Genomic DNA, 23,614 nt, shown 5'->3' with positions numbered 1-23,614 from the left:
CATCAACAGTAGGCTATATATATATATCCTATATAAATAAATTGTGGCAAAATCTCTAAATATAACATGGATTAATTAAGCAAAAACATAATTTAAAGTGAAAAATAAAGTCACCATCAAATATACCATTTGAGTATATTTAGGGGCTTCCCAGGCGGTGCTAATGGTAAAGAACTCACCTGCCAAAGCAGGAGACACAAGAGACAGGGTTTCCATCCCTGGGTTGGCAAGATCCCCTAGAGGAGGAAATGACAACCCACTCCAGTATTCTTGCCTGGAGAATCCCATAGACAGAGGAGCCTGGAAGGCTACAGTCCATGGGGTAGCAAAGAGTCGGACTCGCCTAAAGTGACTTAGCAGGCATGCATGTAAGGTTTAAAAGCTGTCAAACAAAACAATGTTCTACTTAGGGTTACCTATATAGGTATAAGCACTTCCCCAATGGCTCAGCGGGTAAAGGATCTTCCTGCAAAGCAGGAGACACAGGAGACATGGATTCCATTCCTGGGTCGGGAAGATCCCTTGCAGAAGGAAATGGCAACCCAGTCCAGTATTCTTGCCTGGAAATCCCATGGACAGAAGAGCCTCCAGGCTCCAGTCCATGGGGTTGCAAAGAATTGGACACGACTGAGTGAGTAAAACCATATATAGGTAAAAAATCCCCAAAGAAAGGAGGGGAAAGGTTAATGTACAATTCAAGATATTGTTGAAGCCTCAGTAACAGAGCTACAGTCAATAAATGGTAAACGGCATCTAAGAGGCTCTGACGGAGAAGGCAATGGCAACCCACTCCAGTGTTCTTGCCTGGAGAATCCCAGGAACGGGGGAGCCTGGTGGGCTGCTGTCTCCGGGGTCGCACAGAGTCGGACACAACTGATGCGACTTAGCAGCAGCAGCAGCAGCAACAAGAGGCTCTGAAGAGCAGTCATGCTCTATCTCTTCACTTTAATGGTACAGGTGTTCACCTGCTGCCCTTTAACATGTCCATGTTCATCTGCATTCACTCCTTCTGTGCATACTATATTTAAAAAATTTTTTAATTGCAGGTTCCAAGGCTACTAAACCAGGTATTTCAATTAAATAGGTTAGGATGGCCCCAAGATAAGTAAATATCTGTAAAGTTCTCATGGTGATTCCGATAAAAGTAATCTGAGGAGCACACTTCAAGTAGATATTCCTATGGGCTTGAACTCTCCAGTATTTGGAACTTGACATTACCAAAAGAGCTACAACATGATTAAAGGAGGCAGCTTATAATAAATTAACACACAACTCTTTCAATTCCAGAAATCATCGCTTTACTATACAAAAAACCCTAAACATTTACAAAAGAAAATCAAAAAAGGTTGCATTTTTAGACCACTTGGGAAAATTACACAAGAGTCTGATGAACAAACAACATCAAAAAATGTCTCTGTACCATGTCAGTACCACCCAGAGAAATCCAGTTAACCATTATTCCATAGATTGAAGTGTTTAGTACCTGAAAGTCAACCCAGTGCTCTCTTGGTTTATCATTTGTCTATGACAATATAAAACCCTGGCATCTTTACATAACATGAAATTGTTGCCCATGAACTTAATAGGAATAAAATTTTATTAAAGGAAATAAAATATTAAAAAGATGACATAGTTCAGCTGCCAGTTGATATTAAGATGCATTAAGTTATAACAATCAGTTCAAGCAACATTTTAATAATTTTAGATATAGTGACTCTAGTGTGCTGATATTCCAAGCAACCTTGCCACAGCATAGTTTTACATATATACAAATCATGTTATTGTATATACACATCAAGAAATGACTCCAGTCATCTCAATGGTAGTGCCTGGTTTTTAAGCAAAAATTTTCCTTTGGCTTCTTGCTCACAGTGAGGGCCATAGGCAGCCATTTCTTTCCCAGCGTTCAGTGCATTCAAGGAAGCCTGAACTCCCAGTCTCTGTTTCCCTCGTGGAATGATGAGCAGTATCGAGCATCTGGACTGATGGCATCTTTGGTAGAACATTTCGAGCATTAGCTACACTTTTGTTCTCTGTGCTTCTACAAGACTGTATGACCCTGTCATGTTGGCTTTTCTAGCAAAGTAAGTAACCATTCCAATGGCAGTTAATATTAAGGCGGACGCACAATAGAGCACGAGAAATTCAGGAGAAAAATAGTCCTTGTTACTTTCTCTTCCTGGAAAATAACAAGATGGATACAATCAATGTCTGGTATGAAAAGAAATTGTTTAATAATTACTGTCACAAGTTTTATTTTAACAGTACCACTAGTTCTCTGAAAAAAAGTGAGTTAAATCAGTGATAAGAACCAATAGAACTCAAATGCACATTTCTCTGAATTAATGAAATAATCAGCAGTTGCTATGGTCATAATGAGTCTAAAGATGACAGCTGCTAACTTTCACAAACTTGGATTCACACAGATGCAGGTCCAGGAACAGGATGGAAGGAAGGGTGCAACTTTTTAGGGCTCATTTAGAAGAGTAAGAATGGGACAAGAGTGTTTGTTTTGGGAAATAAAAGTACGTACTAAAGAATTAGGACTCTGATTATTAATGAATTAAAATAACTAACCAAGTCTTCAAGAAAGGTCTTGAAATACCTACAGTGCAACCATTATAGTCAAACATCATGTATGGGATAATAAGAGAAATAATTCTTCCCGATGGTTTTTTTTTAGAAATATATAGAAAATTTTATATTTTGTATCTCTGAAGTAGGGCATCTTAATATACATTATTCCTCTTCAGCATTTATATCATTTCTTGACAATATGTAGTTCTCTGGATAGCTTTATATTTTTGCTTAGGTGTTACTGCCTCAAAGAGGCATTCTCTGACCTGCATTACCACCAGCCTAAATTAGGAATCTTAACATACAGGAGGAGAAGGGGGCAATAGAGGATGAGATGGTTGAGTGGCATCACCGACTCAATAGACATGAGTCTGAGCAGGCTCCAGGAGATGGTGAAGACATGGAAGCCTGGCATGCTGCAGACCATGGGGTTGCAAAGAGTCAGACACAATTAAGTAACTGAACAACAACAGTGCACTTTTTCCCCTGTATGCTTTTATAGCCCACTACATTTCCCTCCACAGCCCTCATCACAGCTTACATTTAAACATTTGTGTGTTTGATTATCTATTAATTTTTGTTCCCTCCTTCAGACTGAATTACATAAAGGCATGTATCTAGTTTCTTTTGATCCACCACTCAATAGCTAGTAACTGGCTCACTGCTTGGAGTAACTTGCACCCAATAAATATCTTTTTCCCCCCAATAAATATCTTTTGAATATCAACATATATTGTTTTCTTTCTACATCCTGTCATTGTCATTTAGTTATAAATCGAGTTCATAAAGTAATAGTGTCACAAAACTTTTAAATTAGTACTCTTCCTACTATACTAAAAATCTTCTGACAGTTACAATAGTATTTAACATTTTAACCTTCTAAGAACATCTGAAGAAGACAGCATGGTATTTACTGGCAATTTATCTCTATTTATATTTATGTTTTCACAGCACAGTATGGCCTCATAAATAGTAAGTTTCTTCAAGAGGCTTCTATATTGTTTCTGTTCGAGAAGAAATGAATGATTTGACATTGATAATCACTGCTTTACTTCTAGAGGGTTCTAATCACCAATTGTCAACCAAGAAGAAAAGAATCACCAGGGTCAGATGAAGGGAAGCTGATTATTGACGTTAAAAAAACTTCATCATAAACATAATGATAATTACCCTATTTTTCTACTTTTCCCTACTAGAGTAGAGCTAAGAGTATGAAAGTAATATTTTAATGACATGTACATTATCGTAATTATGCTTAGGCATCAGTATTGATGACATGGCAGGCAATGGTATTTCTGATCCTATTGTTTTCAATTTAATTAGCATTATACTGTCTTTCGCCTTTGGTTTTTCCCCTCAGGCATCTGCAGTACATTTTTGCTGCTGAGTTGGTTACCAGGGCAACCTTCAAATATAGTTTTCTATTAACTGTATCAATACTGAAAATTCTAAAGACTCCCAAACATTTCTATCATTGAAATACATTTGAGCAAATGTATTTCTAAAGCAAAACAAACCAAAATTAGTTTAAAATCTCAGCTAAATGCAAAGGATGACTAGTTCAAAATTCCCAGGAAAACGTCAAATTTTTATTTCCATTCATTTGTAGTTAGTTGAAGCCATATTTAGTTTGAGGGTTCTAGCTGAGTGCCCACAATGTGCTTTAATTGTTCATTTAACTAATGAGTGAAAAATAGCAAATATGTAAAGTTATCAACTTAATAAAGCAATTAGAAAAGACAACAATGTATGAGAAAGTTAAAAAGAGGAGAAGAAGCTTTGATATGTCTTTAAAAGAGAATCATTAACTACAAAAAGAATTATAAAAATGTTAGGAATCCAAGTCCCTGGAACTAGGCTTAATTAAAGGTGGTCTGGAGACATCAAGGATTAAATAGGAATAGATGGATTTCAACCTACTCATAACTGAGATCTCAATCATCCAGAAATCTGGAAGCATTGATTATATACATCCCTGTGTCATTTTGAGTGACATGATACAAGGGATATTGTTGTGTTTCGAGGAGGTATTGTGAAGACAGAAAACATGGTAAAGCTTATAATCTTGAGAGATTTGATGAGATGAGTAAAATTTGAACCCATTTTCTGACCCAAGCTTAAATTCTCTTTACATTGATAGTTGTTGTCTCTGGGGGCCCAGTGCCAAAGGCTCTTAAAAGTTGTATTTGTTTACAATCATGTTTATTTCAAGCCTGGCTTCCAGTACACAGTAGGAGCTCCTTACCACTCAAGGAGTGGAAGACTGAGCAATAAACGCTGACACTTTCTACTTCCGCTAATAAGATCAACAGATCCTACTGAGTTCACAGATGGATTGAAATTAAGCTGGCCCCTGAAATTCCTCTGCTGGGGCGTTGCCCCCTCCCTCCCTTTCTCCATCAGAATACAGCAGGATGGACAAGGAGCTTAGATATTCTAAGGAAGTAATTCTGTAGTCTAGAGACTCCTTTACATTGTTCAGCATTAAGATCATCATTCTCAAATCCAGAAAAGAGTCCATCCGGAAAATATGCAGTGACTTCTTGTTCAGAGAGTGACACTGTCTTCGGGTAGGAAGGAAAAGGGTCTAGATAAACCTTTCTTTTTCCATGTGCCCATTCTACTTCTTTAGTTTCCCTATAACTCCCAAAGAAAGATTTTGAAAATACATTTAAACACGCAAGAAATGCAAGACCTCCGAGACCAATGATAAATTGTCAATGTTTCAAATAGCAAATGGGAATTCTACACTGATTTATGATAAATGTCAGCATCCTGGCTAACCTCCTTAGGATAGAGCACCTGTACATGATTATTTTAGGAAACACTAAGAAATAACCAAAATTGACATGGAATTCAGTTCCATTTTGCCAACTCATTCATCTAACCCTTGAAATTCTTTACAACCCACCAAGCTTCAGACCTGTTATAAAAATAACAAGAAACAAACAACAACAACAACAAAAGAAAAACTAACTAACCTTTAACATCAAGTGTTAGGCTCCTTAGCTGTGAGCCAACTTCATTTTTAGATTCACACTGGTATACTCCCGCATCCTCTAACTGAGCCCTGTGGATGGTGTAGGCACCACCTGTAGACTTTAGCACTGTGTAGCCAGTCTCTGCTTTTTTCTTCAGAATTATCAAAGTTGGGGGAACATTCCCACATATACAGGAGATAATGACAGTGTCTCCTTCCTTGACACTCTCAGAGGGAAAAGCTGTAAGTTGTATATCTTTTGGAGCAACTGTGGAAAGAATTTAAGGATACCTCTGACTGAATGAAATAGAAACAAATTCCAAATTAATTTAATGACAGTAACAATAGTTGTCAAGATGGTATTTGTGCTTACTGTTTGCATTAAATATTTAGAGGGACAATTAAAGAAGTCAAACATTTCCTGGATTCTTATAAATGATTATATTTTTAATAAAAGAAGACATCTCATGCTTCTCTCATGTCCCTTATACAAGGGTTTCAAACCCTCAGGCCATGGCCTGGTACCAATCTGTGGCTTATTAGGAACCCAGTCACAAGCAGGCAACCCACTCCAGTATTCTTGCCTGGAGAATCCCATGGACGGAGGAGCCTGGTGGGCTACAGTCCATGGGGTCACAAAGAGTCAGACACAACTGAGCGACTTAACTAACTAACTAACCAGTCACAAGCAGGAGGTGCACAGCAGACAAGTGACGCTTCATCTGTATTTATACTCCCACCCCATGGCTAGCATTACCACCTGAGCTCCACCTCCTGTCAGATCAGTGGCAACATGAGAGTCTCATAGAAGAATGAACCCTTCTGCACTTGAATCAAGCTGAAATGAGCCCCCTCCCCAACCCATGGAAAAACTGTCTTCCACAAAACCAGTCCCTGGTGCCAAAAAGTTTGGGGGCTGCAGCCTTAATGTAATTCTTACCCAACCTTAGCCAACAAATGGGTGTTTAAAAACAGTTGGAGATTTCAAATGTGGAAAATAACACTTTTTTTGGTCACTAAGTTATGCAACTATTTCTTGAAGTATAAAAGGCTTCTGAGTTTTGAGCTAGATCATTCCAGATAAAGAAATTAAGCTGTGCAGAGATGGCTCTTACAATCCTTAACACACAGTTGTTATCCTCGGCTTAGCATCTGACATACACCATCTCTGTTAATATGTAACCTGTGGAGGGAGGTACCACATCACCATTTTATAAGTGAGGTTCCCTTTAAGATTATTTGCTCTGTGACTTGATACTCTTTCCTCAACCAAAGCTACATCCTAAGAGCTTTCTTTGCCGTACTGCATCGTTCTTCCAAGTTTCTTCCTTTCCTTTAAAATATAAATAATTATTGTAACAAGGTAACAAGACAGTCACCAACACCTTAGTGGAAATAATACTGAGGGATAAGAGAGGAACTGACAGCCCTAGTGAAGAAGAGGACCTCGAACCCCAAAAGGGAAGATATGAGGGAAATCCAAATTGACCACTTCATGACTTTGCCCAAAACTGCCTAGAGCTTCAACCTATCAACCAGAAATTATTTTGTTCTCAGTTTTGCCTCTCCATCCTGAAAAGAATAGGTCTGGATCTCCTAACTTAATCCATCCTAGTGATTCTGTGCCATTAAATTTATGAATCAGACTGAAAGGTCAGTGCTACCCAATCTCTGAATTTATAAAAGGTGTAAGTGCCTTCTTAGCCTTCTAAGCAAATCCTAGCATCTTATGAGATTACCATGAGGAATTTAATCCAGTTGGATAAGGTGATTTTGTATGCTAGGTGCTAAGTCGCTTCAGTCATGTCCGACTCTGCAACCCTATGGAGCATAGCTCACCTGGCTCTCCTGTCCATGGGATTCTCCAGACAAGAATACTAGAGTGGGTTGCCGTGCCCTCCTCCAGGGGATCTTCCCGATCCAGGGATCAAACTCACATCTTACATCTAACCCGCACTGACAGGCAGATTCTTTAACACTAGTGCCACCTGGGCCCTAAGTAATTCCAAAATATGTATATACATCTTCCTATCCTTTGTCCAACACCATAATCAGTGCCTCATAAGTGTAACTGGAACTCTTGGCACAGTCCCTAGAGCTAGCCTACCACTTGAGGTTGAAAGAATTTTAGGATAAGTGACTTGGAATGGTTCATGAAGAAGTGCTATTCCAGATTTCCATGCAGAGCTCTTCAAAACATTCAGTGCATTTTGTTTTAGAAAATTTGTTTTAAAAGGACTTTATTCAAAACCAGTAACACAACCAAAATAAGACTCATAACTAATAACTCAGTTAATCACTTTAGCTCACCTTGGATAATTAATTTGACTTCTTTTCTGCTTATTCCAGCCTGGTTAATGCCTTCACAGACATAAATACCAGAATCTTCCATTTTTGTAGACATGAAGGTAAGCGTTGCGTTCTCAGAAATAGGCTGTAGATCCCCATTACTTAGCTGCCTGCTCCACAAGATTTTGGGAGCTGGAAGGCCATTGCTAGAGCATGTCATATTCACAGAACTACCTTCCTCCAGGATGGAGGAGGGACTGACCAAGATGGTTGTATCCCTGGGAGCAACTGAAAAGGTAGGAACACTTGTTAGCTTGGCTGTTTATACCCCAAGTTCCAAAGAGTTTTTATCAGTGTTGCAAAACTTGGCTATGTATTTGTGGATTAGAACAGTTTATAAATCTTGATAAGTTCACCAAAGGAGTTTTCTGCCCTCATTTACTTTAGCAGAAACAAAAGGATTGTTTTTGTTGTTTAGTCCCTAAGTCATGTCTGCTTCTTTGTGACCCCGTGGACTGTAGCTTGCCAGGCTTCTCTGTCCATGGGATTTCCCAAGCAAGAACACTGACATACGTTGCCATTTCCTCTCCTGGGGATCTTCCCAACCCAAGGATTGAACTCAGTCTGCTGCATTAGCAGACAGATTCTTTACCACTGACCCACCATGGAAGCCCTATACAGAATGATCCAGAGTAGAATATGAACATATCATGGATATTTTCTAGTGGAAATAAATTCTATAGAAACATTCTTGTTGTCAAAGAATGGATGGTCAATGATAGTGTGTATTGACATTTATAGTACATTAAACATGAACATGAACTATGTAAATCGCCTGCGAAAAGGTGGACTCTATTTGTCTATCTCTTGAATCTAGGCTGTCCTTGTGACTAACTTTGACCAATATACCCTGGAAGAAGTAACTCTGTAGGACTTTCAAGCCTAAGCCCCAAGAAGCCACCTTCATTTTCACTCTCTTGAAGCCCTGCACTCTGGTGACTAGATCTATGCTACCTCTCTTCATATGAAGAAAGGAAGGTCCAGGAACTCCCAGAGAAGGCCCAGGCTTGTAAGTGAGGCTACCTGAGACCATCCCCCACTGAACTTCCAACAGACTGAAAATGAATATGTGAGTTCATCTGATATCATATTGAATAAACTGCTCATCTGACCTTTTCCCAAACTGCCAGCTTAGAATCACATGCAAATAAACAGTTGTTTTAAGTTTGAGGGTTGTTTTAAAATATAAAATCATTATTTTGTAGTTTCTTTTCAATTATTTCATTTCACAATGGTTTTAACCATGAACTTCATGTTAACTATTACCTGGAAAACATGATCAAAAAAAATTCACATTAAATTGTGGATACATCATACATGTACTTACCATTAACATAAAGTATCTGTGTACTCTGCCTTTGTTTGGGTTCAAATTCCATTTCATCAATAGGTAACCGAGCCAGACAAACAAGAACATTTGCAGTATCTTCAGTGGTGGGGATGAAGGTCATCTCTAAACTCTTGGTCTCTAGGGCTTTCTTACTTGCATCTTCCAAAAAGATTTTATTCATCATAATACTCTCCCCTTTAAACAATTCAATCTCCAGCCGGTCAAAAGGATACACATTAGGAACCTTGCAGCTTACAGTGACTGGGTTTCCACTCACTAACGGACCACTCATTTCAATTTCTGGATCACTAGGGAAGGCTGCAAATATTAAGCAAAATATGAGGTTTATACGTGACACTAGAAGAAAAACAGAACTAATCTTTATTAAATGCAAAGTTCTCAAAGTGAAGGTTTTAATTCACCTGGGATAAAATGATTACTAATAGATGCATCACAACATTAAATATAAATATTTATGATACTAAATATAAATAATGCTGGAAACAAAAAATACCTAGCACATCAAATCATCAAGAAATAAATATACTTCTTACTCTTCTTTCCTTAGTGATACAGTCTTGCTGACAGCTACGGACTAGTCTTTTCAAAGGACACATCAGCTTCCACCATCTTACTTAGTATACATGTATTTTAAACATTTTAAATATTTTCCATGATGTATTGCATGTTTATTATGTGCTAGTCCCTTAATATTCATTATCTCGGTCTTTGAAACAGCGTAATCTAATGGGTATTAACTTATTTTAAAGCTAGAAAAATGCACAGAAAATGTATTTGATAGCTGCAGAGACTTATTAAACTTATAAAGGCTAAGAGTCTGCCATTTGACATCATATCTAGTAAGTCACCCAGCTGAGATCAGAATTCCTATTTCCTTGACCTCAGAGGCCAGGCATGGTTTCACAGAGCAATGCAGTTTAGACATTTTTATTTTGAATGGCAAGGTTTAGGCAGAAAGTTTTAAATGTTTCTTGAATAATACTTGTAGTTCAGAAAAAAATATGAGAGATTCAGATTCTAAGTAATATTTATAACACATCTTGATACAAATCAACAAAAGTGAGATGAGAACAGTGATCAAGAGCAATGCTAAAATTTTTTTCTCCTGAAGCAAAATGTTGTCAAGTGACAGATTCTCTAATGTTTCCACAGGACCATAAGGCTTCACTGCTGGTTCTCATTGCTGTTGGGAGTGTGCCTGCATCAGCAGCTCCTGGACTCTTGGTAACATGATAAAGCAATAAATTAAACTGTCTTTTGAGAGATTCAAATCCCTTTACAGACATACTCTAACTCATTTTGAGCAAAATCCTGAGAGGTAACAGAAGTCTGGGCCGCGTTTCTGGAGGAAAATATCCGCAATTGTTCTCTTGGATTCTGCTGAATAAAAACAAGGCAGAATGCGTGCAGTGTGTGCTGAGCTTAGTCGCTCAGCCGTGTCTGACTCTATGCAACCCCGTGGACTATGCAGACCCCCAGGCTCCTCTGTTCATGGAATTCTCCAGACAGGAATACTGGAGCGAGTTGCCATTTCCTCTTCCAAATGATCTTCCTGACCCAGGGATCGAACTCGCCTTTCTTGCATTGCAGGTGGATTCTTTGCCGTCTGAGCCACCAGGGAACTTTCTGATCACTTTGCGTATCTTGTCCTCATTCATTATAAACTGAGGAATTCCAGCAATGTCAATTCATAGAGATTTGAAGCTCTACGATTTTGTTAAGGTGACAGGAATAGCAAGAAGTGTAGTATATGTATGTGGTACAAATCAATACTCAAATCCAGTGCAATCTTCTGGTTCTTCTTTTCACCTGAGCTGCTGTGCTGACCATCCCCGGTGATCATTCTAACTCCCAGGTTTTCTCCTGCTCCACATTGCCTCATGTCTCCATCCTGCCAACTGGCTTTCAAATGTGCCTTCAAAACAGTAGTTTTGGGCCCCACCCTCCAATTCGAATAATTTATCATCCCACCCCATTATCTGAATGGGCACTGTTTTTACTCTTTGCAGACAACCATCTCTGTACACACCATTTACAACCAGAGTAGGGTGGTATGCAGTATGTTCAAGTCCATGATGAGAGCGTATAGACAAGACACAAACTTAGGATCAGGGATGCTGGATTCATATGTAATATATACATCAAAGTTGCATCAAGAACTTTGGTTTGGAGATTTGAGAACCATTCACAGTGCTAAATTTCCTTCCTAAACACAAAGATCTTGTGTATCACAGATTTCCATTCTGCTTCTTTCAGTGGAACCAGGAACAACAACAACATCAAAAACAGTAAACAATTTTGAAATCTACTTACAGTAGAGCTTCACCTGGATTCCCTTTTCCAGTTTCTTTTGCCCACACATCACAGTGCACAGGTAAAAATGTTCATGCTCAAAACTCACAGGGCTCAGGGTCAACGTGGACTTGGAGCCCTGGCTCCTCACCTTCCCGTTCAGAGGGCTGTCTATCTGGGTTCTCCAAGAGAAAGATGGGGACTCGCAGTCCCTGACATCACAGGTCAACACGACTGAGTGGCCAATCTGAGCAGCAATCTGGGGTCCAGGAGAGATCTCAACAGTAAACATTTTCTCTGGTGGGGAGAAAAGGACAAGAAAAAATAAAATTCTTTCACCAAAGTTCAATATACAGTCTTTTTTTTCTGACTTATTTTTAGCTAACATCTGTGCCAAGAATATACTACTCCTTTCCACATTGGAACTATCAGGAAGGGAACCATATCTTTTAAGAACAAACATACAAAGTGCTGTGATTCATTCATTCAACGGAATGAACAGGGATAAAAATGTGTCAAGACAGAGATTGGCACCTTTTCATAACAAAAATTCATTCTCTACCCAAATGTGTTTATAATATTCTTATAACTGTGGGACAATAGCTCAAAAATATAAGGTTCCAGTGTGTCAAGCACTGCTTAAACCACTTGACATATATGAATGCTGCTGCTGCTGCTAAGTCGCTTCAGTCGTGTCTGACTTTGTGACCCCATAGACGCCAGCCCACCAGGCTCCCCCGTTATCTTATTTAATCCACACAACTTCAGGATCTGGTATCATTGCTTCTTCTCCTTGACTCTCAGTGTCTCATTCTACTTTTCCTTATTTTCCTTCTCTTCCTCCTTTTCCTTCTCCTCCCCTTTCTTCTTGAGGAAAAATAACTTCACCCAACCTGCAAGTGGCAAAATTAGGACTTGAAGCCAGGTGAGTCTCATTTAAGATCCCAGCTTTTCACTTGAACAACTAAATAAAATATCCTAAATCAAATATCTCAAGTGGAGATAAAACCAAATCTAAGGAAAGTACTGAAAAAAAGCTATATAAATATGGCTTCTGATTAGAAACAATACCTGTAACAGACCAGTATTTAGAGCTTCTGTCTCAACGGAATAAAGCTGAAACATGAAAGTCACACAGAATCACACTGAAAACACATACTGAAATCCCATTATCAGTATGAAATCAGTATGATTTCAGAATCACACTGAAAAGTCAAAATCTAAGCATTAAATTGGTATGCAAGCCACCTCTTAAATTTGCTTAATACAACATAAAAATACTTTATAATTATTTCAATGGCTGAAATGCCAGGGCAAACTCCTAAGCCTGAAATATCTAGCAAAGTTCTTTGACTACCAATGCAATCCCCGCAGGGCACCCCACCTGCTGTGGGATGATTACTATCTAGGGAGAAAAATCATTTTAAATCTTGACTTTATTCCCCTAGCAAAAGTGGGAGTGGTTGGGCACCTCTTAAAGTGACAGGTGAGACTCCACAGAAAACTCACTAAAAAACTTGCCCTTGTAAATAGCTGGCTAGAGATAGAAAAAAGAAATCACACCATATACATAATCCAAAGGCACTACATTTTGAAGGATTCTCATCCATGCCAGAAGATTTTTTTCAGTTTGGTTTGTCTAACACGGTCATTATGGTATCTTCCAAAGAATGCTTCCCTCAAATTACCATAACAAACTGACATGCCATGAGATTTTTGAAGAAGTTCATTCAGAGCAGTAACCAGTGTTTCTGAATTCCTTATATGCTAATGTGAGAATGGAGAACATAAAGATCTACTTCCTGCCTATGAATGGTCTCAGATTGTATTTTACAGTGGCTGCATATGTTACCATGTAAACTCATGACTCCTGAAAGAGTAACTCTGAGACAGAAAAAAGTGTTAGTCGCTCAGTCGTGGCTGACTCTTTGTGACCCCATTGACTATAGCCTTCCATGCTCCTCTGTCCGCAGAATTCTCCAGGCAAGAATACTGGGGTGGGTAGCCATTCCCTTCTCCACTTCTCCAGAAGATCTTCCAGGTCTAAGATAACTGTAGTTCAATTCTCTCTTCAGCACTTGATGTTGCTAATGTCCTGTGATGCAAAATGGAGAGCAACACTGCCTAATCCATGTTTCCTTTTCACATTGAAATGGGATACAGCTAATCATGGGGTAGATGAAAGATTAGCTTTACATGTTTTTATTAGTGTAATGTTTTTCCTGGTTTCTTGAGAAATGCTGACCTAAAAGCCAACCGGTTTATCTTTTGAGAGAGTTTGAATTGTATCTTTTTAGCCACGCAAGTTCAAATTCCATGTTTTCATATATTAAAAGTATGTTTTTTAATTTATGTTCACAAGTTATTCATTCAGTATCTACTGAGCACCTCTACATGGCAGGCACTTGTAAAACACACACACACAATAGTCCCTAACTTTAAGGAGTTTCCAGATTAATGGAAAGACGCACTCACACAAGGATTGGCTCTTACTAAAAATATTTAAATTATCTATTTATACATCTGCCAATCTCTAGATTATAAGTTACTCTAGGGTAATCACTGTAACTTTTTATGTCTGTACCCCTAGCACCAAGCACAATTCTTCGATTCTTGGACAAGGCACCTTAATTAATGTACGTTAAACTGAACAACCTAGAGCCAGACATCCTGGAATGTGAAGTCAAGTGGGCCTTAGAAAGCATCACCAAGAACAAAGCTAGTGGAGGTGAGGGAATTCCAGTTGAGATATTTCAAATCCTGGAAGATGATGCTGTGAAAGTGCTGTACTCAATATGCCAGCACATTTGGAAAATTCACCAGTGGCCACAGGACTGGAAAAGGTCAGTTTTCATTCAAATCCCAAAGAAAGGCAATGCCAAAGAATGCTCAAACTACTGCACAATTGCACTCATCTCACACGCTAGTAAAGCAATGCTCAAGATTCTCCAAGCCAGGCTTCAGAAATACGTGAACCGGGAACTTCCAGATGTTCAAACTGGTTTTAGAAAAACCAGAAGAACCAGAGATCAAATTGCCAACATCCGCTGGATCATGGAAAAAGCAAGAGAGTTCCAAAAAAACATCTATTTCTGCTTTATTGACTATGCCAAAGCCTTTGACTGTGTGGATCACAATAAACTGTGGAAAATTCTGAAAGAGATGGGAATACCAGACCACCTGACCTACCTCTTGAGAAACATATATGCAGGTCAGGAAGTAATAATTAGAACTGGACATGGAACAACAGACTGGTTCCAAATAGGAAAAGGAGTACGTCAAGGCTGTATATTGTCTCCCTGCTTTTTTAACTTATACGCAGAGTACATCATGAGAAACCCTGGGCTGGAAGAAGCACAAGCTGGAATCAAGATTGCTGGGAGAAATATCAATCACCTCAGATATGCAGATGACACCACCCTTATGGCAGAAACTGAAGAGGAGCTAAAAAGCCTCTTGATAAAAGTGAAAGAGGAGAGTGAAAATGTTGGCTTAAAGCTCAACATTCAGAAAATGAAGATTATGGCATCCGGGCCCATCACTTCATGGGGAGTAGATGGGGAAACAGTGGAAACAGTGTCAGACTTTATTTTGGGGGGCTCCAAAATCACTGCAGATGGTGACTGCAGCCATGAAATTAAAAGACGCTTACTCCTTGGAAGAAAAGTAATGACCAACCTAGATAGCATATTGAAAAGCAGAGACATTGCTTTGTCAACAAAGGTCCGTCTAGTCAAGGCTATGGTTTTTCCTGTGGTCATGTATGGATATGAGAGTTGGACTGTGAAGAAAGCTGAGCACCAAAGAATTGATGCTTTTGAACTGTGGTGTTAGAGAAGACTCTTGAGAGTCCCTTGGACTGCAAGGAGATCCAACCAGTCCATGCTAAAGGAGATCAGTCCTGGGTGCTCATTGGAAGGACTGATGCTGAAGCTGAAACTGCAGTACTTTGGCCACGTCATGAGGAGAGTTGACTCATTGGAAAAGACTCTGATGCTGGGAGGGATTGGGGCAGGAGGAGAAGGGGATGACAGAGGATGAGATAGCTGGATGGGATCACCAACTTGATGGACACAAGTTTGGGTGAACTCCAGGAGTTGGTGATGGACAGAGAGGCCTGGCGTGCTGCAGTTCATGGGGTTGCAGAGTTGGACATGACTGAGCGACTGAACTGAACAACTGAACTGAAACTGAACAAAAGCACGTACAAGTTCATAAGAAGTATTGAATGTACATGAAGGGATCAAAAACTAGCGGTGCCTAACACAAACTGCAATTGGGAGGCTGACATGAGCTTGATCTTGAAGGATGGCTAAAACTTTGCCACGTAAGGAAGGAAAGGACCTCTGAAGCAGAAGTTATAGCATAAACAGACACAGACTCACCCACAAAGATGCAAAGGTCATTTCTGACTAGATTCTGAAGAGTTTTATGCAACTATTTTAAGAAATGTGAGTTTTAATTAATATGCAGTTAGGGTCAAGTTGAAGTCATATAAAATATGCAGTCTTCTTGTTTCAAGAAGATTGCTCTGGTAGTAGAAGGAAATGGCAACCCACTCCAGTGTTCTTGCCTGGAGAATCCCAGGGACGGGGGAGCCTGGTGGGCTGCCGTCTGTGCAGTCTCACAGAGTCGGACACGACTGAAGCAACTTAACAGCAGCAGCAGCAGCAGCAGTACATAGGATTATGTTGGGGGACAGAATGATAGTAGGGAGACCATTTAACAACAATTAGCCATAGTTAAAAAATCATGGAGTTTGGAGGTTAAACGGGTCTATGTTAAAATCATAGTAAATGCCACTAATGAGTTACGTGACGTGGCAAATTGTGAACTATTCTGAGCCTGAGCTTTTATTCACTTCGTAAGGTTGTGGCAAAACCTAAACTGGTAATATTTATAAAGTAGCAAGGAAACTCCTGGCAAGTATTAGATGTACAATAAATAAGAGCCATTATTAATCTCTGTGAGACATTATTCTCTGATCGCTAAAATGAATACAAAATACTTACTCCTTAGTCATTTCTTAAAGATCACAGGAAACATATGTAAAGTGCCTGGAATATAGCTGATGATCAGTGAATGTTATTTAAGAATATCTTTCAGGAGCCCAAATGAGAGATGATGAAGTAAAGCTATGGCAAGAGGTTTGAATAGAGGTCAGAGTCTAAGAGGGATCATTTTGAAGTAGAACCAACAGGTTTTGATGATATGGAATAGGAACACGAATTTCAGAGTAAACAGCATATATCCATGATACATAGCTCAAATATTGGAAGTGACAAGGGAGGAGGACTAGACATGGGAAACTGAGAATACTAATACACAAGGGGCAGAAGGAAGAGAGAAAGACAGGGCTGAGGAAACGAAAGAATGATGAGACATGAAAAGTAACCAAAATAGCAGAACCAAGGAAGCTCTGGCAGAAAAGATTTCATCCAAAAAGCATGAGCAAGGTGAGTTTATAATTGTGCTACAGTACAGAACAGACAAATGGATCATCGTAAACCATGATGAGGGTTTCCCTGGTGGCTCAGACGGTAAAGAGTCTGCCTGCAGCATGGGAGACTGAGACTCGGGTTCGATTCCTGGGTTGGGAAAATCCCCTGGAGAAGGAAATGGTAACCCATTCCAGTACCCTTGTCAGGAAAATTCCATGGACGAAGGAGCCTGGTAGGCTACAGTCCATGGGGTCACAAAGAGCTCGACATGACTGAGAAACTTCACTCACTCACTCAAAACATAATGAAATATTTCTGGCATTGAAGTTATTTCACTATTGCTTAAATCTGAGTGATGGCACCTTTTTCAATTATTGCTTACCTTGAACAATTAATTTCACCTCTTTTCTGTCTTTCCCAACCAGATTAACTCCTTCACACACATAAATCCCAGAATCTTCTGCCCTCATAGAAATTAAAGTGAGAGTTGCATTCTCAGAAAGGAGCTGTAGATTCCCATTGTCTAATTTCTTGCTCCAGAGAATCCGTGGAGCTGGTAGACCTGCACTGGTACACGTCATCGTCACAGAGTCGCCTTCCTGCAGCCTTGTGGAGGGATTCACGGATATAGCTGTGTCTTTGGGTGAGACTGAGAAGGCAGAACACACTATTTGTCATTGCTAAGCATCATAATGGTCCCACAGGGCTACTGTAAATACTCTCATGGACTGTATTTACAGCTTTCTCAATCTGACAAACTTACTCTGCCAAACCAGCATAAAGAATTGCTGAGTCATGAAAATTAGTCAATCCAGTTTCTGACTGATTTGATGGAGTTACCTTTTTTTGATGTTTGGTGTTTTCAGATGGCCGTAGATACTCAGAAATTAAGAAAAACCCTTAGAATTATGTGATTCAATTTCCCAGGTAAGGTATAAATTCCAGCTCAGCTTCCTCACCAAATTTTCATGCAAGTCAGCTTCAACACTTCCAGTGCACAAGGCAGTCCACAGTCTTATGGTAAATATTATCCGTTTTATTTTTGGACAGCTCTGATTATTAGAACATTTTCCCTCTATTGAGCTAAAATCTTTCTCTTTGTAACTAACTTCTATACACCGGTCATAGTTCAGTCCTCTATTGCTAAAGAATAATCCAAATTTCACTTCTACATGACAGTCATTCAAATACTTAATTATAGCTCTCATTTCCAAGTTTTATATTCTCTAGGAAAAATATCTCCTATTTTTGACTATTCTTCTCAAAACATTGATAAAATCCTTTCCATCTCATTCTGTCTCAGCTAGACATATTATAGAAGGCAATGCTCCTTTTAACTACGGTGTTTAGAGAAGACAAGAGCATTTTCATCTAGAACAGAGCACAGTGAGTCACTCTTACAAAACTTTGGGATTACAAGACTGCCTCAAATCCCCCAGCCATATCTGAGAGAATGGAGACAATCAAATCTCATCTCCTCCCTCCCACCCCATGCAGACGTGTCCAGGTGTGCACACTCATATAAACTCGCACACAGACTAAGCGCTGCTTGTAGAACTTCTATACTTTGATATTTCAATGCATGATGTAAGAGTTTACAAAACATAATTTAAAACATTTTATCACTTGAGCCTGTTATGTCTCACTACCCAATCAGGTGGTGGTGATTTAATCATCAAGTAGGGTTCGACTCTTGTGATCCTATGGGCTATAGCTGCAGGGCTCCTCAGTCAATGGGATTTAATAGGCAAGAGTACTGGAGGGGATTGCCATTCCCTTCTCCATGGGATCTTCCCAATCCAGGGATAGAACCCTGGTCTCCTGCATTGCAGGCAGATTCTTTACCAATTGAGTCACCAGGGAAGCTTCCCAATCAAATGGTATTATTATTATTCTCCTTTGATAGACTGAGAAATTAAGTGAACCAAAATCATAATTAATGGAGCCATCCATACCTTGAGTTAGTTCAACTTTCTCAACCCTAATTCCGTGCACTTTTTTTTGAAGTATGCAGTTGACAAGAATTATGCTCTCAGTGAATCAAAATGATATAAAAACTACAAACATGTTTCTCCTTGACTGTAGCTGCTTGGTTTATTGCTGTATACATCCAAGAGTATACTCCCATAGACAGACACAAGTACTTACTGTAGACTTCCAGTTCTTTCATAGTTTTCCTTTCTTTGGGTGGAGAATCATCATCGTAAATGTGTAATGTAGCTTGACAAACAAGAGCTTTCCCAATATCCTCATCAGTAGGCGAGAAGGTCACTTCCAAGCTCTTTGTTTCTTGGGCCTTTTTTTCTGAAGGCTCCAGAAATTCCTGTACTTTCATGGAACGGTTGCTTTTCAACAACTCTATCTCCAGCCTTTCGAATGGGTAAACATCAGGCACCGAACACGTGACTGTGACTGGCTTCCCGACCTCTGGGGGGCTGCTCAGACGAATCTCTGGATCCTTAGAGAAAGCTGCAAAGGTCGAACGAGTACATGCATGTGGATTTTTTGTTCGTATTGTGTAAAGTCCCTTACTGATTTAAATCAACGTAATCTGAGTCTAATATTTTTGTGAATACAATCTTAATGCAGCAGAATGAATTGTGTAAATAGCCTTTCATGGTTTGGGGTGCATTCCAAATCAGAGCAATCTGTGAGAGAGTTCTTCAGTTCTGACCCTGCATGTACAAAGGGTTGCATGTTGCAGAGTAAAAGGAGGGAGAAGAAACTTACGCTTATTGAGTACTGACACGTGCCCATCCCTGTGCTTTTCATTTAACACTGGTGACTTTATTCTATACTCACAACAACCTTAAGGAATAGATACCACATTTCATAGATATGAAAGCATAGACTCAGCATATTTGCATCTCTTTCCTAAGGTCACACAGCTAGTAATGGTGAAGCTGGGATTTAAACTCAAGATTCTTACTATTCCATATGACTACTGGGACTTTCATTGTGTTATATCACAGTCTTTTATCATTATGTTATATCACAGTCTTTCATTTTGGTCAGGGTAGATATACCTCATCTTGCAGACAAGGAACCTGAAGCTTAGAATATCATTGCAAAGAATAATTATTAGGCAAGACATGCTAAGAAATGAAAAGAGCAACTCTAAATAACTGGCTTTTGAACAGGCATTCATCCACCAGAAACGTACACCTGTGCAATCTTTAAGTTATAGAAGGCAGATTTGCCTTCCAAAATGCCTGACTCAACGTCTAACTAATTTTCTACTTGAAATTTTTAATGCAAGGAAAGCACTAGTTCAGTGAGCCATTGCTTTCTTTGCAAGGCTGCTTTCCATTGCAAATCACCATGATGGTAACACATTGGCTTGATTTAAGACTGTGAAATAAGAACACAAAGGTCCCAACTCTAAAAAATACTATAATCAAATGTGGAATGGAGACAGGACTGTTAAATATAATGAAAGACAGACACTCTTGAAGAAAGAAAAAAAGAAACTTCGGGCAAGATAACTAAAGCCAGAAGGGCCTTCGTTTTCATTTTTAAATCTTCAACTATTTGGTTCCTACAATGAGAGGCAAAGGAAGTGGTAAAAAATTTTTATGTGAAGAAACAGTACTTTTCCTTTTTCCACCAATAATTTTGTCCCTTGTATTCTGAAAGAAATGTGCCTATAATCCACATAGTTTGCTGTCAGATAATGTAAGAACTGCTACTTTCCCCTGTATTTACATAACGGAGCCTTTCATGGAGCTCAGAAAGCTTTGCAGACATAAACTCTGCATGTACAACCAGCATAATTGAAAGCAGCTGGCCAAACACAGTTTCTTGAGAAGAATTAGCTACATAAGGGATTATTGAAGAATCAGTTAAGGTTATTGGACCAAGTTGAGCTCCACTATAGCAAAAGAAAAGCAACATAATTAGAAAAGATAATCAAATAAGATCTTCCTAAAGAGATGACTATCAAGGATTCCAGTTTTCTGGCAGAAGCAGTAACCAGAATGCAAGTGATGTACTTCAGGTTATTTTTTCACTCCTTTTTGCTAATTTTCTTGCTGGATTGAGAATGGATTGAAATACATTTTGGTAGGCTAGTAAACAAAGGCTATTCATTCACATTCACTAGGCAAATCGAGTTCATTTTCCAAATATCCTTGAGGTTAAGCTGTTGAGCATTAAGAGTTAATGGCACCAAACAAAAACAGAAATAAAACCTTCTAAATTTATCTCTGCAGAAGTCAAATGAGTGAAAAGTTTGCATCTGTCTAAGGGGGAAGTTTTTGTACCAAAGCCCAGTATTAAGTTATATATCTCCTCCTTAAACTTTAAACTAATTTTAAGAACCAAATTGCATAAGAATAAATAGAAAATCCCTGAAGTATAGAATTCATAAGTCATTTGGACATATGGACAAGTACACATGTAAGAAACCAATTGGATCGAATTAAACACACACACACAAAAAAAAGAAGAATAAAATAAAAAGAACCTTTGAAAACTTCACTTTATGGCTAAGAAAACTGAAGCCTAGAGAAGTTGAACCTCACCTGTGGTCACCATGTTCATGGCAGAGTTGGAAACAGAAGCCAAGATTTGGGTCTCTAGTCTGGTGGTAGATTCAGCTGTCTTCTAGATTTCTTGCTGCACTATGTCCCCTAGCCAAGAATCTGGACATGAGTATCCTTTTTCTTTTTTTCTTTTGAAATTATTCTTTGAGAAAATTTATTTTAAAGCAAAATGGAGAGAAAATCAAATATTGACTAAAGTACTCACAGTAGATTTCCACTCGGATTGCTTTCTCCCGTTTCATAGCCCCGCAAATCACGGTGCACAGGTACTGGTGTTCATCCTCGAAACTAACAGGATCCATAATCAGCGTGGATGTGGTCCCTTCATTTCTCACCTTCCCGTTCAGTGGACTGTCCATCTGAGTTCTCCAAGAAAATGATGGAGACTCACAGCCTGTTGCGCTACAAGTCAGTGAAACAGAGTCACCAATCTGAGCAAAAATTTTGGATTCGTTTGGGAATATGTCAACTTTGAAAGCTTGAGCTGTGAAGGCAAAAAGAGAAAAAGAAGCTTACCACTGGTTTAGTATTCTACTCCTTCTTCTCTGTTCTAGTATAACCCTCAAATCTGACTGCTCTCTTTCCTAAACTGCTTCTAAGTAACGCGAGGCAGCTCAGGAGTCACTGCCAAAAGAAGCTGTTTAAATCATCTTTGCTTCTGAGAATTCTCACTTCTGACCTTGATGCCCATCTATTAGTTGTTTTGTCACTTGCCAAGTATTATCTCATTATCAGGTGTAGGAAACTAAAGAGACAGACCTTCCTAGAAACAGAGTTCAGCTACTCACGCAACATTTTAAAAATTCAGAAAACAACAACTTTACTGCTCTAACTATGACAATATAACAGTACGTATTAATAGCAGTAGTCAGTAGCACATTAAAAGTTAGGCTAAATTAAGTTTTCCTATTCTTTAAAAATCCAGGGCTTCCCTGGTGGCTCAGATAGTAAAGAACCCTCCTGAAATGCAGGAGACCAGAGTTTGATTCCTGGATTGGGAAAAGCCCCTGGAGGAGGGCATGGCAACCCACTCCAGGATTCTTGCCTGGAGAAACTCCATGGACAGAGAAACCTGGTGGGCTACAGTCCATGGAGTTGCAAAGAGTTGGACATGAATGACAAAGTACACACATTGCCTCTCTTTATTATCATAACAAAGTGACTGAAGTCAAAGTCAGAGCTAAAATGGAATGCTAGCATTTTGAGCAAATCAAGAAGAAGAACTTACAAACAGCAAACACCATCCAAAGTACATTTGAGACTCCAAAGATCACAAACATCTTCCTAGGCATTTACACTGCTGTTCTTATGGGAAAATAATGATTCCAAATGCTTCTTTCTGTTCCTCTTGAAGCTTCCTGGGAAGAGTCTTGAGCTCTTGAAGCCAGTGAGGTTCGGTGAGGAATGAAATAGAAAGTCGGCTCTTTATATACGGTCTTGTTGCAGAGATGCAAAAGCAGAGGAAAATCCCTTCAAGGGGAAACCTGGAACAGAGCCAGAAAAAAAGTTTAACTGACACCCAGCCAAGTCCAGCATTAACCCCTTCCATGGCACTCAGTACTGAGACTGCTTTCTCCATCATAGAAAAAGAAAACACTTCCAAGGCTAAAAATTAAAACTTTTCCTTGCTTTTCCCTCCAAAAGGATATTTTTGCATGAAGCAGGAGATCAACCCTGGGATTTCTTTGGAAGAAATGATGCTAAATCTGAAACTCCAGTACTTTGGCCACCTCGTGAGAAGAGTTGACTCATTGGAAAAAACTCTGATGCTGGGAGGGATTGGGGGCAGGAGGAGAAGGGGATGACCGAGGATGAGATGGCTGGATGGCATCACGGACTCGATGGACATGAGTCTGAGTGAACTCCGGGAGATAGCGATGAACAGGGAGGCCTGGCGTGCTGCGATTCATGGGATCGCAAAGAGTCGGACACGACTGAGCGACTGAACTGAATGTTTGTTTCGGAATAAGATTTTCTGAATCCAATTGGGGAAAAGAGAGACAGAGAGAAAGTAAATTACACTCCAGTTCTTGAAGTGGCTGAACAGCCACTATGTCATGTGAACTGATTTTTGTCCATT

General features: G+C 39.3%; 1 protein-coding gene across 2 annotated transcripts; it reads right to left on the bottom strand.

Moving 5' to 3' along the window:
- Nucleotides 1,276–22,968, bottom strand: LOC102175177 (vascular cell adhesion protein 1). Of its 2 annotated transcripts, XM_005678039.3 has the most exons (9): nucleotides 22,763–22,967; nucleotides 21,740–22,018; nucleotides 19,139–19,459; nucleotides 17,373–17,639; nucleotides 11,571–11,846; nucleotides 9,234–9,554; nucleotides 7,868–8,134; nucleotides 5,559–5,825; nucleotides 1,276–2,179 (listed from the first exon to the last, which is right to left on the bottom strand). In XM_005678039.3, exons 1-9 carry the CDS (start codon nucleotides 22,824–22,826, stop codon nucleotides 2,019–2,021), a joined length of 2,223 nt encoding a protein of 740 aa, XP_005678096.2. In that variant the 5' UTR covers nucleotides 22,827–22,967; the 3' UTR covers nucleotides 1,276–2,018. The 2 variants fall into 2 exon arrangements, with proteins under 2 accessions (XP_005678096.2, XP_005678098.2); XM_005678041.3 differs by lacking the exon at nucleotides 17,373–17,639 and having other exon boundaries at nucleotides 1,282–2,179; nucleotides 22,763–22,968.

This window comes from Capra hircus, chromosome 3, assembly GCF_001704415.2.
Source record: "Capra hircus breed San Clemente chromosome 3, ASM170441v1, whole genome shotgun sequence".
NCBI classification, from domain to species: Eukaryota; Metazoa; Chordata; class Mammalia; order Artiodactyla; family Bovidae; genus Capra; species Capra hircus.
The sequence above is the reverse complement of the archived record's forward strand: the minus strand, read 5'-3'. Positions and strand labels throughout refer to the sequence as shown.